The sequence below is a fragment of the Oncorhynchus clarkii genome, chromosome 32 (assembly GCF_045791955.1).
Source record: "Oncorhynchus clarkii lewisi isolate Uvic-CL-2024 chromosome 32, UVic_Ocla_1.0, whole genome shotgun sequence".
In the NCBI taxonomy this organism is placed as follows: domain Eukaryota; kingdom Metazoa; phylum Chordata; class Actinopteri; order Salmoniformes; family Salmonidae; genus Oncorhynchus; species Oncorhynchus clarkii.
Window position 1 is genome coordinate 16530433 of NC_092178.1, and position 19209 is coordinate 16549641.

General features: G+C 44.8%; 1 protein-coding gene across 1 annotated transcript in view; it reads left to right on the forward strand.

Annotated features, from left to right (window-relative positions):
- LOC139392425 (cyclin-dependent kinase 6-like) overlaps nt 1–17973 on the forward strand; it is a 69180-nt gene extending 51207 nt beyond the window's left edge. Inside the window, exons 6-8 of the mRNA XM_071140402.1 lie at nt 12311–12361; nt 12509–12644; nt 12798–17973. Of these exons, the coding sequence (XP_070996503.1) occupies nt 12311–12361; nt 12509–12644; nt 12798–12947 (337 nt within the window). The 3' untranslated portion in view covers nt 12948–17973. The remainder of the gene's footprint in view (nt 1–12310; nt 12362–12508; nt 12645–12797) is intronic.
- Nucleotides 17974–19209: the final 1236 nt, after the last annotated feature.

Sequence of the window (19209 nt, forward strand, 5' to 3'; positions counted from 1 at the left end):
CACACATTTTGATCCCATAGTCAGATCACACATTCTGATCCCATAGTCAGACCACACATTCTGATCCCATAGTCAGACCACACATTCTGATCCCATAGTCAGACCACACATTCTGATCCCATAGTCAGACCACACATTCTGATCCCATAGTCAGACCACACATTCTGATCTCATATTCAGATCTGACATCAGATCCCATAGTCAGATCTGACATCTCATCTCAAAGGCCGATCTGACATCTGATCCCATAGTCAGATCACACATTCTGATCCCATAGTCAGACCACGCATTCTGATCCCATAGTCAGACCACACATTCTGATCCCATAGTCAGACCACACATTCTGATCCCATAGTCAGACCACACATTCTGATCCCATAGTCAGAACACGCATTCTGATCCCATAGTCAGACCACGCATTCTGATCCCATAGTCAGACCACGCATTCTGATCCCATAGTCAGACCACACATTCTGATCCCATAGTCAGATCACACATTCTGATCCCATAGTCAGACCACACATTCTGATCCCATAGTCAGCCACACATTCTGATCCCATAGTCAGACCACACATTCTGATCCCATAGTCAGACCACACATTCTGATCCCATAGTCAGACCACACATTCTGATCCCATAGTCAGACCACACATTCTGATCCCATAGTCAGACCACACATTCTGATCTCATATTCAGATCTGACATCTGATCCCATAGTCAGATCTGACATCTCATCTCAAAGGCCGATCTGACATCTGATCCCATAGTCAGATCACACATTCTGATCCCATAGTCAGACCACGCATTCTGATCCCATAGTCAGACCACGCATTCTGATCCCATAGTCAGGCCACACATTCTGATCCCATAGTCAGACCACACATTCTGATCCCATAGTCAGACCACACATTCTGATCTCATAGTCAGATCTGACATCTCATCTCAAAGGCCGATCTGACATCTGATCCCATAGTCAGATCTGACATGTGATCCCATAGTCAGATCACATATTCTGATCCCATTGTCAGATCATACATTCTGATCTCATAGTCCGATCTGACATCTGATCCTATAGTCCGATCTGACATCTGAACCCATTGTCAGATCCCACATTCTGATCCCATAGTCAGATCACACATTCTGATCCCTTAGTCAGATCCCACATTCTGATCCCTTAGTCAGATCCCACATTCTGATCCCTTAGTCAGATCACACATTCTGATTCTATAGTCAGATCACACATTCTGATCCCATAGTCAGATCACACATTCTGATCCCATAGCCAGACCACACATTCTGATCCCATAGTCAGACCACGCATTCTGATCCCTTTGTCAGATCACACATTCTGATCTCATAGTCAGATTTGACATCTGATCCCATAGTCAGATCACACATTCTGATCCCATTGTCAGATCACACAGTCAGTTCTGACATCTGAACCCATAGTCAGATCACACATTCTGATCCCAGAGTCGGATCTGACATCTGATCGCATAGTCAGATCTGACATCTGATCCCATAGTCCGATCTGACATCTGAACCCACAGTCAGATCACACATTCTGAACCCATTGTCAGATCACACATTCTGATCTCATTGTCAGATCTGACATCTGATCCTATAGTCCGATCTGACATCTGATCCTATAGTCCGATCTGACATCTGATCCTATAGTCCGATCTGACATCTGATCCTATAGTCCGATCTGACATCTGAACCCATAGTCAGATCACACATTCTGATCTCATAGTCAGATCTGACATCTGATCCTATAGTCCGATCTGACCTCTGATCCTATAGTCCGATCTGACATCTGAACCCATTGTCAGATCACACATTCTGATCTCATAGTCAGATCTGACATCTGATCCTATAGTCCGATCTGACATCTGATCCTATAGTCCGATCTGACATCTGAACCCATAGTCAGATCATACATTCTGAACCCATAGTCAGATCACACATTCTGATCCCAAAGTCAGATCACACATTCTGATCCCATAGTTGGATCACACATTCTGAACCCATAGTCAGATCACACATTCAGATCACATAGTCAGATCACACATTCGGGTCACATCGTCAGATCACACATTCTGATCACATAGTCAGATCACACATTCTGATTCTATAGTCAGACCACACATTCTGATCCCATAGTCAGATCACACATTCTGATCTCATAGTCAGATCACACATTCTGATCCCATAGTCAGATCTGACATCTGATCCCATAGTCAGATCGGACATCTGATCCCATAGTTAGATCTGACATCTGATCCCATAGTCAGATCGGACATCTGATCCCATAGTCAGATCTGACATCTGATCTCATAGTCAGATCTGACATCTGATCCCATAGTCAGATCGGACATCTGATCCCATAGTCAGATCGGACATCTGATCCCATAGTCAGATCTGACATCTGATCCCATAGTCAGATCTGACATCTGATCCCATAGTCAGATCTGACATCTGATCCCATAGTCAGATCTGACATCTGATCCCATAGTCAGATCTGACATCTGATCCCTAGCCTTGTTAGCACAGAGAAGAGGGGAACTCTGGATTGTCTGGTCTGTTAGCATCCTGCTGTAAGGAGAGGACAGAGACAAGGCTAGGTATATATGTGTGTATGCATGTGTGTGTGTGCATGTGTTTGTGTTTGCGTTAGTGTGTGTGGATAAGACAGGCTAGGTGGGGTCTTGTGAGTCTCCCTGGGACACAATGAGCTTGTGTGTTCAGGACCTGGCTCCTGGCCAACTCTGCCTGGAGGTAGAAGGCAGGACCTTTGATGTCTCTGTACAGCACCCCTCGTTCACTTTCTCTCTCTCTGACCTGCAGATGATTAAGGTGGCTTTTTAAAAGGCCACCTGTTACAGATTAAAGGGCACCTGGGAACAGCCTCTGACTGAGTCAGAGAGAGCAAGAGAGAGAGAAAGAAAGAAATCAATGTACCCAAACAACAAGTGTGCAGATAAAATTGGCAATAAACCCACATATTTCTTTCCTCAGGGCTGTGGGGTGAGACAGGGATGGAGCTTGAGTCCCATCCTCTTCTACATTTATATCAATTAATTGGTGAGGGCACTAGAACAGTCTGCAGCACCCGGCCTCACCCTACTAGAATCCAAAGTCAAATGTCTGCTGTTTGCAGATTACCTGGTGCTTCTGTCCCCAACCAAGGAGGGCCTACAGCAGCACCTAGATCTTCTGCACAGATTATGTCAGACCTGGGCCCTGACAGTAAATCTCAGTAAGACAAAAACAATGGTGTTCCAAAAAAGATCCAGCAGCCAAGAAAAAAATACACATTTTATCAAGACACTGTGGCCCTAGAGCACACAAAGAATACCTACCTCGGCCTAAACATCAACACCACAGGTAACAGCCACAAACAAGGTTGTGAACGATCTAAGAGACAAGGCAAGAAGGGTCTTCTATGCCATCAAAAGGAACATTGAACTCAACATCCTAATTAGGATCTGGCTAAAAAATACTTAAATCAGTTATCGAACCCATTGCCCTCCATGGTTGTGAGGTCTGGTGTCTACTCACCAACCAAGAATTCACAAAATGGAACAAACACCAAATGAAGACACTGCATGCAAAGTTCTGCAAAAATATACTTTGTGAACAATGCAAAACCCCTAACAATGCATGCAGAGTATAATTAGGAATGTACCCACTAGTTATCAAAATCCAGAAAAGAGCTGTTAAATTCTACAACCACCTAAAAGGAAGCAATGCCCACACATTCCACCACAAAGCCCTCACTTACAGAAATATTAAACTAGAGAAGAGTCCCCTCAGTTAGCTGGATCAAATCAAACATTGATAAACTCCATATCTGTGCAGTCACTGCAGCAACATGTGTGGCTCGTTGCCATGAGAAAAGGCCAACCAGTAGAGCACAAACAACATTGTAAATACAACCTATATTTATCTATTCATTTATTTTCCCTTTCACACATCAACTATTTGCACATTGTTACAACACTGTACATAGCCAATAATATTACATTTGAAATGTCTATATTATTTTAAAACTTTTGTGCGTGTAATGTTTACTGTTACTTTCCATTATTTATTTCCCTTTTGTTTATTGTCTATTTCACTTGCTTTGGCAATATAAGCATATGTTTATCATGCCAATAAAGCCCTTTGAATTTAATTGAGGGGGAGGCCTCAGCCCCTGTGTTGCATAAATGCTCATTGCTGTTTACTGTAAGGGCCAGGGCTGAAGACATACAGTACATGGAAATAACAGGGCAGGTATCATGACATTTGAAGTATTTTCAAAAGAAACATTGGTGATCATTCTGGTATAGTTTGTAGTTTTACTCACATTCACATGACTGGCTCAGACACCTCAGACATGAGTAGGTGAGAGATTACTCTACTGTAGTAGACAGAGAAGTCCCCTACCGTGACTCTACTGTAGTAGACAGAGAAGTCCCCTACCATGACTTTACTGTAGTAGACAGAGAAGTCCCCTACCATGACTCTACTGTAGTAGACAGAGAAGTCCCCTACCATTACTCTACTGTAGTAGACAGAGAAGTCCCCTACCGTTACTCTACTGTAGTAGACAGAAGTCCCCTACCGTGACTCTACTGTAGTAGACAGAGAAGTCCCCTACCGTTACTCTACTGTAGTAGACAGAAGTCCCCTACCGTGACTCTACTGTAGTAGACAGAGAAGTCCCCTACCGTTACTTTACTGTAGTAGACAGAGAAGTCCCCTACCGTGACTCTACTGTAGTAGACAGAGAAGTCCCCTACCTTTACTCTACTGTAGTAGACAGAGAAGTCCCCTACCATGACTCTACTGTAGTAGACAGAGAAGTCCCCTACCATTACTCTACTGTAGTAGACAGAGAAGTCCCCTACCGTGACTCTACTGTAGTAGACAGAGAAGTCCCCTACCATTACTCTACTGTAGTAGACAGAGAAGTCCCCTACCATTACTCTACTGTAGTAGACAGAGAAGTCCCCTACCATTACTCTACTGTAGTAGACAGAGAAGTCCCCTACCATTACTCTACTGTAGTAGACAGAGAAGTCCCCTACCGTGACTCTACTGTAGTAGACAGAGAAGTCCCCTACCATTACTCTACTGTAGTAGACAGAGAAGTCCCCTACCGTGACTCCACTGTAGTAGACAGAGAAGTCCCCTACCATTACTCTACTGTAGTAGACAGAGAAGTCCCCTACCGTGACTCCACTGTAGTAGACAGAGAAGTCCCCTACCATTACTCTACTGTAGTAGACAGAGAAGTCCCCTACCGTGACTCTACTGTGGTAGACAGAGAAGTCCCCTACCGTGACTTTACTGTAGTAGACAGAGAAGTCCCCTACCGTGACTTTACTGTAGTAGACAGAGAAGTCCCCTACCGTGACTCTACTGTAGTAGACAGAGAAGTCCCCTACCATGACTCTACTGTAGTAGACAGAGAAGTCCCCTACCTTTACTCTACTGTAGTAGACAGAGAAGTCCCCTACCGTTACTCTACTGTAGTAGACAGAGAAGTCCCCTACCATTACTCTACTGTAGTAGACAGAGAAGTCCCCTACCATTACTCTACTGTAGTATACAGAGAAGTTCCCTACCGTGACTCTACTGTAGTAGACAGAGAAGTCCCCTACCGTGACTCTACTGTAGTAGACAGAGAAGTCCCCTACCGTGACTTTACTGTAGTAGACAGAGAAGTCCCCTACCGTGACTCTACTGTAGTAGACAGAGAAGTCCCCTACCGTTACTCTACTGTAGTAGACAGAGAAGTCCCCTACCGTTACTCTACTGTAGTAGACAGAAGTCCCCTACCGTGACTCTACTGTAGTAGACAGAGAAGTCCCCTACCTTTACTCTACTGTAGTAGACAGAGAAGTCCCCTACCATTACTCTACTGTAGTAGACAGAGAAGTCCCCTACCATGACTTTACTGTAGTAGACAGAGAAGTCCCCTACCATTACTCTACTGTAGTAGACAGAGAAGTCCCCTACCGTTACTCTACTGTAGTAGACAGAGAAGTCCCCTACCGTGACTCTACTGTAGTAGACAGAGAAGTCCCCTACCGTTACTCTACTGTAGTAGACAGAGAAGTCCCCTACCATGACTCTACTGTAGTAGACAGAGGAGTCCCCTACCATTACTCTACTGTAGTAGACAGAGAAGTCCCCTACCATTACTCTACTGTAGTAGACAGAGAAGTCCCCTACCATTACTCTACTGTAGTAGACAGAGAAGTCCCCTACCGTGACTCTACTGTAGTAGACAGAGAAGTCCCCTACCATTACTCTACTGTAGTAGACAGAGAAGTCCCCTACCGTGACTCCACTGTAGTAGACAGAGAAGTCCCCTACCATTACTCTACTGTAGTAGACAGAGAAGTCCCCTACCGTGACTCCACTGTAGTAGACAGAGAAGTCCCCTACCATTACTCTACTGTAGTATACAGAGAAGTTCCCTACCGTGACTCTACTGTGGTAGACAGAGAAGTCCCCTACCATTACTCTACTGTAATAGACAGAGAAGTCCCCTACCATGACTCTACTGTAGTAGACAGAGAAGTCCCCTACCATGACTCTACTGTAGTATACAGAGAAGTTCCCTACCATGACTCTACTGTAGTAGACAGAGAAGTCCCCTACCATTACTCTACTGTAGTATACAGAGAAGTCCCCTACCATTACTCTACTGTAGTAGACAGAGAAGTCCCCTACCGTGACTCTACTGTAGTAGACAGAGAAGTCCCCTACCATTACTCTACTGTAGTATACAGAGAAGTCCCCTACCATTACTCTACTGTAGTAGACAGAGAAGTCCCCTACCGTGACTCTACTGTAGTAGACAGAGAAGTCCCCTACCATGACTCTACTGTAGTAGACAGAGAAGTCCCCTACCATGACTCTACTGTAGTAGACAGAGAAGTCCCCTACCTTTACTCTACTGTAGTAGACAGAGAAGTCCCCTACCGTGACTTTACTGTAGTAGACAGAGAAGTCCCCTACCGTGACTCTACTGTAGTAGACAGAGAAGTCCCCTACCGTGACTCTACTGTAGTAGACAGAGAAGTCCCCTACCGTTACTCTACTGTAGTAGACAGAGAAGTCCCCTACCGTGACTCTACTGTAGTAGACAGAGAAGTCCCCTACCGTTACTCTACTGTAGTAGACAGAGAAGTCCCCTACCGTTACTCTACTGTAGTAGACAGAGAAGTCCCCAGTCTCTCTCTGTTGTCCTCTACAACCAGCACTTGTCTGACTAACTCCCTTAATCATAGCTTTTTGAAGGAAAAAGCTGTTTCACTTACTGATAAGCATCAGTACCATTTGTCTCAGGAATCTGAAGCAAATATCATGCAAGTCTGTATCTGCGTGGTTTAGATTGGATAGTAATTAGTCAACAAGCTGTGAATGACACAGAGGGCTGTGTTGACATTCCGCTAATCTAAAGGCTGGACATGTTATGTTAATGCAGCCAACGCAGGAGGAGATCACATCCCTGTTTACTTTCTCACAGTGGACTGGCACGTTGATAAACCTCTCGAAGACATAACCTCACACACACACGTGTGTGTGCATCCACAAACATAGATTTCACTTACAGACACACGTGCACCTGAACACAAATGCACTCCCTCCCAAACTCCCTCACATACAGTACACACACACTGAACACACACACACACACACACACACACACAGACAGGCACACGTATTCCAGAGGTTGTATGGAATGTGGGACAGAATGGTTGGCACAAGGGGAGCGTGACTCAGCTGCCGGTCCCAGCCCTATCCCCTTTATCACCTCCAGGTTGGGTGTGTGTGTGTGTGTGTGTGTGTGTGTGTGTGTGTGTGTGTCAGTGTCAGTGTCAACCCTGTGTGAAGCAAGTCATCCATTCAAACCACTCCTGGTTTAAAAATTGACCTCTTGGAAATCATACTTGTTTTGGCATGATGCTGTTGTTGTAGGTGATGTTTTCCATCTAAAGGCAGAGAACTGGTTTGGTCTGATCTCTATGGTTCAACCCTCAGACTCTCAACATGCCCTTACAGCAACCAGTATAAAGGGATGCCAGTGTAGTGAGCCATTGATAGAAATGTGGTTATAGGGGGTGTATTGGTTAGGATGGTGTTTACTTGGTGAAAAGGGGCATAGATCAGTTCCACCACTGTTGCTGCTAGGTTTGTATAGCGTGTTATGGAGCACCCTTAACCTGTCAAAGTATGTGGCAACATAATTGCTGTCGCTGTAAAATGTGCAAACTACCATCAAACTACCTGTGTCTAATCTTCAAAGTCTTAGCATGTAGGGAAAGTGTGGGGGTTCAGTTATGTAGGAAAAGTGTGTGGGTTCAGCTATGTAGGAAAAGTGTGGGGGTTTAGCTATGTAGGGAAAGTGTGGGGGTTCAGCTATGTAGGAAAAGTGTGGGGGTTCAGCTATGTAGGAAAAGTGTGTGGGTTCAGCTATGTAGGAAAAGTGTGGGGGTTTAGCTATGTAGGGAAAGTGTGTGGGTTCAGCTATGTAGGAAAAGTGTGGGGGTTCAGCTATGTAGGAAAGGTGTGTGGGTTCAGCTATGTAGGGAAAGTGTGTGGGTTCAGCTATGTAGGAAAAGTGTGGGGGTTCAGCTATGTAGGAAAAGTGTGGGGGTTCAGCTATGTAGGAAAAGTTGTCGGGGTTCAGCTATGTAGGAAAAGTGTGTGGGTTCAGCTATGTAGGGAAAGTGTGGGGGTTCAGCTATGTAGGGAACGTGTGGGGGTCCAGCTATATAGGAAAAGTGTGGGGGTTCAGCTATGTAGGGAAAGTGTGGGGGTTCAGCTATGTAGGGAAAGTGTGGGGGTTCAGCTATGTAGGAAAAGTGTGGGGGTTCAGCTATGTAGGGAAAGTGTGGGGGTTCAGCTATGTAGGGAAAGTGTGGGGGTCCAGCTATGTAGGTAAAGTGTGGGGGTTCAGCTATGTAGGGAAAGTGTGGGGGTTCAGCTATGTAGGGAAAGTGTGGGGGTTCAGCTATGTGGGGAAAGTGTGGGTGTTCAGCTATGTAGGGAAAGTGTTGGGGTCCAGCTATGTAGGGAAAGTGTGGGGGTTCAGCTATGTAAGGAAAGTGTGTGGGTTCAGCTATGTAGGGAAAGTGTGGGGGTTCAGCTATGTGGGGAAAGTGTGGGGGTTCAGCTATGTGGGGAAAGTGTGGGGGTTCAGCTATGTAGGGAAAGTGTGGGGGTCCAGCTATGTAGGGAAAGTGTGGGGGTTCAGCTATGTAGGGAAAGTGTGTGGGTTCAGCTATGTAGGGAAAGTGTGGGGGTCCAGCTATGTAGGGAAAGTGTGGGGGTTCAGCTATGTAAGGAAAGTGTGTGGGTTCAGCTATGTAGGGAAAGTGTGGGGGTTCAGCTATGTGGGGAAAGTGTGGGGGTTCAGCTATGTGGGGAAAGTGTGGGGGTTCAGCTATGTAGGGAAAGTGTGTGGGTTCAGCTATGTAGGAAAAGTGTGGAGGTTCAGCTATGTAGGAAAAGTGTGGGGGTTCAACTATGGAGGAAAAGTGTGGGGGTTCAGCTATGTAGGAAAAGTGTGTGGGTTCAGCTATGTAGGAAAAGTGTGGGGGTTCATCTATGTAGGGAAAGTGTGGGGGTTCAGCTATGTAGGGAAAGTGTAGGGGTTCAGCTATGTAGGGAAAGTGTGGGGGTTCAGCTATGTAGGGAAAGTGTGGGGGTTCAACTATGTAGGGAAAGTGTGTGGGTTCAGCTATGTAGGGAAAGTGTGGGGGTTCAGCTATGTAGGGAAAGTGTGGGGGTCCAGCTATGTAGGGAAAGTGTAGGGGTTCAGCTATGTAGGGAAAGTGTGGGGGTTCAGCTATGTAGGGAAAGTGTGGGGGTTCAACTATGTAGGGAAAGTGTGTGGGTTCAGCTATGTAGGGAAAGTGTGGGGGTTCAGCTATGTAGGGAAAGTGTGGGGGTCCAGCTATGTAGGTAAAGTGTCGGGGTTCAGCTATGTAGGGAAAGTGTGGGGGTCCAGCTATGTAGGGAAAGTGTGGGAGTTCAGCTATGTAGGGGAAGTGTGGGGGTTCAGCTATGTAGGAAAGTGTGGGGGTTCAGCTATGTAGGAAAAGGGTGGGGGTTCAGCTATGTAGGAAAAGGGTGGGGGTTCAGCTATGTAGGAAAAGTGTGGGGGTTCAGCTATGTAGGAAAAGTGTGTGGGTTCAGCTATGTAGGAAATGTGTGGGGGTTCATCTATGTAGGGAAAGTGTGGGGGTTCAGCTATGTAGGGAAAGTGTAGGGGTTCAGCTATGTAGGGAAAGTGTGGGGGTTCAGCTATGTAGGGAAAGTGTGGGGGTTCAACTATGTAGGGAAAGTGTGTGGGTTCAGCTATGTAGGGAAAGTGTGGGGGTTCAGCTATGTAGGGAAAGTGTGGGGGTCCAGCTATGTAGGGAAAGTGTAGGGGTTCAGCTATGTAGGGAAAGTGTGGGGGTTCAGCTATGTAGGGAAAGTGTGGGGGTTCAACTATGTAGGGAAAGTGTGTGGGTTCAGCTATGTAGGGAAAGTGTGGGGGTTCAGCTATGTAGGGAAAGTGTTGGGGTCCAGCTATGTAGGTAAAGTGTGGGGGTTCAGCTATGTAGGGAAAGTGTGGGGGTCCAGCTATGTAGGGAAAGTGTGGGAGTTCAGCTATGTAGGGAAAGTGTGGGGGTTCAGCTATGTAGGAAAAGTGTGGGGGTTCAGCTATGTAGGGAAAGTGTGGGGGTTCAGCTATGTAGGGAAAGTGTAGGGGTTCAGCTATGTAGGGAAAGTGTGTGGGTTCAGCTATGTAGGAAAAGTGTGGGGGTTCATCTATGTAGGGAAAGTGTGGGGGTTCAGCTATGTAGGGAAAGTGTAGGGGTTCAGCTATGTAGGGAAAGTGTGGGGGTTCAGCTATGTAGGGAAAGTGTGGGGGTTCAACTATGTAGGGAAAGTGTGTGGGTTCAGCTATGTATGGAAAGTGTGGGGGTTCAGCTATGTAGGGAAGTGTGGGGGTCCAGCTATGTAGGGAAAGTGTAGGGGTTCAGCTATGTAGGGAAAGTGTGGGGGTTCAGCTATGTAGGGAAAGTGTGTGGGTTCAGCTATGTAGGGAAAGTGTGGGGGTTCAGCTATGTAGGGAAAGTGTGGGGGTCCAGCTATGTAGGTAAAGTGTGGGGGTTCAGCTATGTGGGGAAAGTGTGGGGGTTCAGCTATGTGGGGAAAGTGTGGGGGTTCAGCTATGTAGGGAAAGTGTGGGGGTCCAGCTATGTAGGGAAAGTGTGGGAGTTCAGCTATGTAGGGAAAGTGTGGGGGTTCAGCTATGTAGGAAAAGTGTGGGGGTTCAGCTATGTAGGAAAAGGGTGGGGGTTCAGCTATGTAGGAAAAGGGTGGGGGTTCAGCTATGTAGGAAAAGGGTGGGGGTTCAGCTATGTAGGAAAAGTGTGGGGGTTCAGCTATGTAGGGAAAGTGTGGGGGTCCAGTTATGTAGGGAAAGTGTGGGGGTTAAGCTATGTAGGGAAAGTGTGGGGGTTCAGCTATGTAGGGAAAAGATTACGGCAGATGTTAGATGCATTGACATCTGGTGGTGACTGATAGTTTATATATCTCCCAGCTAGTCTCTGTTAGAATAATCCAATAGGTCTTTCACACAGGATTTGCACTGCTCACCCACTCCCAATGCCGCACATGCACGCACGCACGCACACACACACCACACAGGCCCACAGAGAGCTAAGGCAGACACACGTGAGGGTTAAATCTATGTTTTTCTACCCGTTGGCTGGTTGGTTGGTTGGGAGCAGTGGTTGGCTGGGGTTTGAGTTGAGACATGAATGAACTGATGATGACTGCTGGAATTTCTGTGGGTGCCGGGGGAAGCATACCCAAAGCCACAGGAACCACCAGCAGGCCTGCTCCTTCCCTCCATCCCTAGCCCCTCTCCACCTCCTCTCTCTCCCTCCCATGAGTGTGCCTTTCTCCCATGTGCTGCTGAAACAGTCCTCAGTACTATCTGGTCTGACCAGAACCAGGAAAGCCACCTCTTTACAGTAGAACAGAGTGAGGGTTGGACTGGTTATGCCAGTTAAGGATGATGCTGGCCAGCGTCTGCCTGGCCGGCTCAGTAGGAATGTTTGAGATGTCATTTTGTGTTGAGAAGATGAAGAGTCAGCATTAATGCAACCTGCATCACCGCCACAGATCCCATTGACACATTAAAACTCATTTATCTGATTCATTGAAGGTGTATAACACAGTTTGATAGTGCAAATCTACACCAATAAGCTTCAGTTATATTGACATGTGCTCTTCCTCTCCCCAGACCTTTGTTTAGAGGAAGCTCAGATGTTGATCAGCTGGGCAAGATTTTTGAGTAAGTACCATATTGTACATCATGCTATAAATCATATTTACAGTTTTAACAATCAATTGGCAAATAATGAGGCTTGTGATTCTGATGATAATGATAATGATGACGATGAAAATAGTGGTGAAGATGATGATGATGATGATCCCTCAGTGTGGTCGGGGTTCCCTCGGTGGAGGACTGGCCCCAGGAAGTTGCCCTACCACAGAGTGCCTTCTCTCCACGACCCCCTCAGCCAATCGGAAACCTCATCCCTGACATGGACGAGCTGGGGAAGTCACTTATACTGGTGAGCATTAGACGCACACACACCGCACTCTAAATACAGTACGTTCTGTTTCAAATTGATTTGTCCAATAGGAATGAAACTCACACTTTTCTTCTTATTGAAGAAAATGTTATCATTATAATATTTGTCTCTCTCTTTTCTTTCTCTGTACAGCAATTCCTGGCATTCAATTCCGCCAAAAGGATATCAGCGTTTGCTGCTCTGACCCACCCCTACTTCCAGAGTGTGGATAGTGACAGTAAGAGTGTGTACGCTCAGCCCATTGCCAGCAACAAGCCCACCATGGAGGAGAGTGCTGCCTGACAGCTCCCCGTCCCAGGACAAGAGAGAGAGAGAGCGAGAGAGGTGGACACAAAGACAGAGAAAGAGAGCAACAGACAGACATTTGATTCTAAAATGCAACAGTGCTGTCTTCCACAATGTACTGATTCGAATGCTGCTTTTTAGGATATTTTTTTTTTAATTAAAAAATGTAAACAATGCAAGGACCCTTAAAGCTGAGATGTACTGCCACCAGGGGAGAACCTCTGGATGTCCAGGAGCTGCTGCCTCTTGTCTCTTCTGCCTTAGCCTGAGAAGAGGCTCCTCAGTGAGGGAACACCAAGCACCAAGGGTAGGTCGGCATGGATCTCACCTGGAGCTCATCTCCACGACTGAACTGAGAGAGAGGATACACACACATATGTTTATCCCATGCAGGAGGACCTCACACTGCCTAGTGCTGCTTATGGTCCAAACATACATTTGTGTTTTTATATCACTGCCATCTACAGGTAGTCCTGTGTTACTGCAGACTGGAGCAGGATTCTGATGGGCTTCAGCTTAAAAGACTTTGACTGGTGCGAACGAAGCACTCCACGGAACAACTGAAAATGGATCACTTTGAGTTCTTCTTATGGCATCCATACTTCAGTGTCATAAAGTGAGATGAAATCAGATGGACACCATTCAAGAGCCTATGTGTTACTCTTTCTGATGACCTGATCAATCAATCAAATGTATTTCTAAAGCCCTTTTTACATCAGCTGATGTCACAAAGTGCTGTACAGAAACCCAGCCTAAAACCCCAAACAGCAAGCAATGCAGATGTAGAAGCATGGGGGCTAGGAAAAACTCCCTAGAAAGGCAGGAACCTAGGAATAAACCTAGAGAGGAACTGAGGGGTGGCCAGTCCTCTTCTGGCTGTGCCGGGTGGAGGTTATAAGAGTACATGGCCATTTAAGGCCAGATTGTTCTTCAAGATGTACAAACGTTCATAGATGACCAGCAGGGTCAAATAATAATCACTGGTTGTAGAGGGTGCAACAGGTCAGCACCTCAGGAATAAATGTCAGTTGGCTTTTCATAGCCAAGCATTCAGAGGTCGAGACAACAGGTGCGGTAGAGAGAGAGAGAGAGTCAAAAACAGCAGGTCCGGGACAAAGTAACACGTCCGGTGAACAGGTCAGGGTTCCCTAGTCTCAGGCAGAAGAGTTGAAACTGGAGCAGCAGCACGACCAGGTGGACTGGGGACACCAAGGAGTCATCAGGCCAGGTTGTCCTGAGGCATGGTCCTAGGGCTCAGGCCCTCCAGGAAGTGAGAGAGAGAGAATTAGAGGGAGCATACTTACATTCACACAGGACACCTAATAAGACAGGATAATTACACAAAATAGGACAGACTGACCCTAGCCCTCGGCACATAGACTATTGCAGCATAAATACTGGAGGCTGATTGGGGGGGGGGCACTGTGGCCCGTCCGACGATACCCCCGGACAGGGCCAACCAGGCAGGATATAACCCCACCCATTTTGCCAAAGCACAGCCCCCAAACCTTTAGAGCTATATCAACAGACCACCCATTTACTACCCTGAGACAGGGCTGAGTATAGCCCACGAAGATCTCCTCCACTTCACGAGCCGGGGGGGGGGTGCAAAACCGTACAGGAAGATCACGTCAGTGACTCAACCCACTCAAATGACGCACCACTCCTAGGGACGACATGGAAGAGCGCCAGTAAGCCAGTGACTCAGCCTCTGTAATAGGGTCAGAGGCAGAGAATCCCAGTGGAGAGAGGGGAGCCAGCCAGGCAGAGCCAGCAAGGGCGGTTCGTCGCTCCTGTGCCTTGTTGTTCACCTTCTCACCCCTGGGTCAGACAACACTCAATCATAGTACCTACTGAAGAAATAGATGAGTCTTCAGTAAAGACAAAGGTTGAGACCGAGTCTGCTTCTCTCACATGGATAGGCAGACTATTCCCTAAAAAATTTGCTCTGTAGGAGAAAGCCCTGCCTCCAGATATTTTCTTAGAAATTCTACAGACAATAAGGAGGCCTGTGTCTTGTGACCGTAGCGTACGTGTAGGTATGTACGGCAGGATCAAATCTGAGAGATAGGTAGGAGCAAACCCATGTAATGCTTTGTAGGTTAGCAGTAAAACCTTGAAATCAGCCCTAGCCTTCTCAGGAAGCCAGTGTAGAGAGGCTAGCACTGGAGTAATATGATCAAATGTTTTGATTCTAGTCATTCTAGGATTCTAGCAGCCATGTTTAGCACTAACTGAAGTTTATTTAGTGCTTTATCCGGGTAGCCGGAGAGTAGAGCCTTGCAGTAGTCTAATCTAAAATAATTTTTGGACAAAAAGTTTCTGATTTTTGTAATGTTACAAAGATGGAAAAAAAGCTGTCCTTGAAATATTCTTGATATGTTCGTCCTTCACAGTTTTATTTGAGACAACTATACAACTATCAAGCTTATTTGTCAGATCCAACAGCAGATCTCTTTGTTTCTTAGGACCTAGAACTAGCATCTCTGTTTTGTCCGGGTTTTAAATAATTTGCCGCCATACACTTCCTTATGTCTGAAACACAGGCTTCCAGAGTAGGCCATTTTGGGGCTTCACCATGTTTAATTGAAATGTACAGCTGTGTGTCGTCCGCATAGCACCAACAGGTAGAATATATAGTGAAAACAATAGTGGTCCTAAAACAGAACCTTGAGGAATGCCGAAACGTACAATTTATTTGTCAGAGGACAAACCATCCACAGAGACAAACTGATAGCTTTCCGAAAGAAAATTACCTGATGACCTGATACACAGAGCATACTGGAGTGACTACATGTTGTATAAGAATAAGGTCGATGTACGCACCATTGTTGACAGTTGATTTCTTATTTTCTATTAAGTCTTAATTTTATTGGACTTTAAATCATGTGTGGGGATTGAAATTAAAAATTATATTGCAAAATTCCCCACTAGAAAATAAATTACAAGACTAGGTCAAATCCAAAGGAGGAAAGGTTTGACAATGTGAGGCATGTAGAATGGATCGGGTAATGGACTGGTATAGGCTAGTGCTAGAGACTGCACTTATCCTGGCAGTAGTGGTGTGACTTGCATATCCAGCACACTGGCATGTGTAGCAGGGTAGCAGTAGTATAGGTGTTGGTCAGTGAAATGTTATTGGTTGTGAGATTTTGTATTGAGAAAAGGGAGGTGGATACGTCGGATTCAGAGGATGTTGAACATTGTACCTTCATCATTTGGACTTAGTCTCAGAGGGTTACATAAAAGCATACAGGGGTTCATGTTAAAACACAGCTGTTCTGTGTTAAGAATGGTTGTTTTAACAATGATGCTCACCTTACTTATTATGCTCACGTTGAGGAGCACTCCAATGGCATATTGATTCAATATGACTAGCTAGAGTTCTTTCAGACTCGCTCCCTCCGAGGGATTGGCTGAAAACAAGTCAAGGTAAATAGAGTTATTTTGTTTGTAAAACTTCTTACTGCACAGTAATCTAGACCATAACTTTCACTCTGGTATATCTAGTGCTGCTAGCACACAAATACACTCAGGATCTTTTTAGAAATCAAATCAGAAATCATTCTGACACACTTTGCACATTCATGATTAGACTGCATCAACTGTTTCCGTGGCTGACAATAATGCTATAACATGATTTTGATACTATACTCATATTACAGAATTCATGACTGTGTGAATCAAACTGCATATCTGCTATGATATGTTTGATATCCTACGTGTTTTCAGTGTCAGGGGACACTTGGTTTAATGACATGAAATCCATTTGAACTGAGCTCTCATCTCCATGTAGCAGTAGATTTGTTCTGTCAGGTTCATGTCACTGATGGATACTCATCTCTGTTCTGTCAGATTCATGTCACTGATGGGGACTCGTCTCTGTTCTGTCAGGTTCATGTCACTGATGGATACTCATCTCTGTTCTGTCAGGTTCATGTCACTGATGGATACTCATCTCTGTTCTGTCAGGTTCATGTCACTGATGGGGACTCGTCTCTGTTCTGTCAGGTTCATGTCACTGATGGATACTCATCTTTGTTCTGTCAGGTTCATGTCACTGATGGATACTCATCTCTGTTCTGTCAGGTTCATGTCACTGATGGATACTCATCTCTGTTGCAGACTTCATGTTACAACTCTCTAGAAATAGGGATTGTCAAGCTTTCTTGGTATCGGTCAGTTCAACGTCAACTGCCCTACTAACAAGTACCTACTGGGCACAGACATCTGTTCAAAGTCAACTGCCCTACTAACAAGTACCCACTGGGCACAGACATCAGTTCAACGTCAACTGCCCTACTAACAAGTACCTACTGGGCACAGACATCAGTTCAACGTCTTGTTTTGATTTACAGTTGGTTGAGTTGTCAATTCAGTGTGAAATCAACAAAAAAAATGTCATTGGATTTAGGTTAAACGTTGGGTGAAAAAAAGACGAAATGCCCTATTACTGATTACTTTTTGCAAATCCAATTATTTTCCCACGTTGATTCAACGTCATGACATAGATTTTTGGGGTTGAAATTACGTGGAAACAATGTTGATTCAACCACTTTTTGCCTAGAGGGTAGACTATCATAATTTTAGTCTATATTCACTTGAAACTATCACTGTGTTATTTTATTTAAGAGGTTTATTGGTCATTTGTAAACCTAAAACACAGGACAAGAATACTTTTGTCTATGTAATAGAAAATAATAAAGTTGTACTTTTTTACAGCCACCTACATGGGGTCTGCCATACATTTCCTACGATTACACAAATGCACCTACAGTATGATAGCTTTGTATTGGAAATACCCTTTAGCTAATGAACAGTACTGAAAAATGTAGTATTTTAACACATTTAGCTCCAAGGATGAAAGTAAAGGCCACAAATGTATTTGAAATGCCCACTTATAACATGGTAACTTAATTTACAATGACGATATGGAGGTAATGGGCATTATGTTTACATGAATAAATGCCATCAGTGGTGATTGCTTCATGTTGCACCATTTGAATAAAAAATCTGCTTTGTATATGCGAGCGTTCTTGTTTGGGATTCATTCAAATAATTAACAAATGTATAATGTGCTTAATATTGAATTAGGTTGCGTTAGGCTGTGGATATTTAGTTGTTGTATTTGTTGTGGTATTTCAATGTTGTTAACATGTGAAGCTGCAAAAAATGCTGGAAAAAAATGTGTAAACATCACAATATACACTGAGTGTACAGAACATTAGGACCACCTTCCTAATAATAAGCCCCCAGAACAGCCTCGATTCATCAGGCCAGGGAGTATACAAGGTGTGGAAAGCGTTCCACGTGGATGCTGGCCCATGTTGACTCCAATGCTTCCCACAGTTGTGTCAAATTTTCTGGATGTCCTTTGGGTGGTGGACCATTCTTAATACATACAGGAAACGGTTGAGTGTGAAAAACTGTTGTGTTGCAGTTCTTGACACAAACCAGTGTGTCTGGCACCCACTACCATACCCTGTTCAAATGAACATAAATCTTTTGTCTTGCCCACTCACCCTCTGAATGGCACACATTCACAATCCATGTCTCAATTGTCTCAAGGCTTAAAAATCCTTGTTTCACCTGGATTCGCCTGGCCAGTCTATGTCATGTTTAGTACACTCAGTATATTTTATTATAAACAATCTGTAAAGAATGTGTATCTTTCTATTTGACAGAAGAGCATGACAGCAGAATTGACCGAAGATCATGACATAGCAGAATTGACCAAAGATCATGACATAGCAGAATTGACAGAAGATCATGACATAGCAGAATTGACAGAAAATCATGACATAGCAGAATTGACAGAAGATCATGACATAGCAGAATTGACAGAAGATCATGACATAGCAGAATTGACAGAAGATCATGACATAGCAGAATTGACAGAAGAGCATGACATAGCAGAATTGACAGAAGATCATGACATAACAGAATTGACAGAAGAGCATGACATAGCAGAATTGACAGAAGAGCATGACATAGCAGAATTGACAGAAGATCATGACATAGCAGAATTGACAGAAGATCATGACATAGCAGAATTGACAGAAGATCATGACATAGCAGAATTGACAGAAGATCATGACATAGCAGAATTGACAGAAGATCATGACATAGCAGAATTGACAGAAGAGCATGACATAGCAGAATTGACAGAAGATCATGACATAGCAGAATTGACAGAAGAGCATGACATAGCAGAATTGACATAGCAGAATTGACAGAAGATCATGACATAGCAGAATTG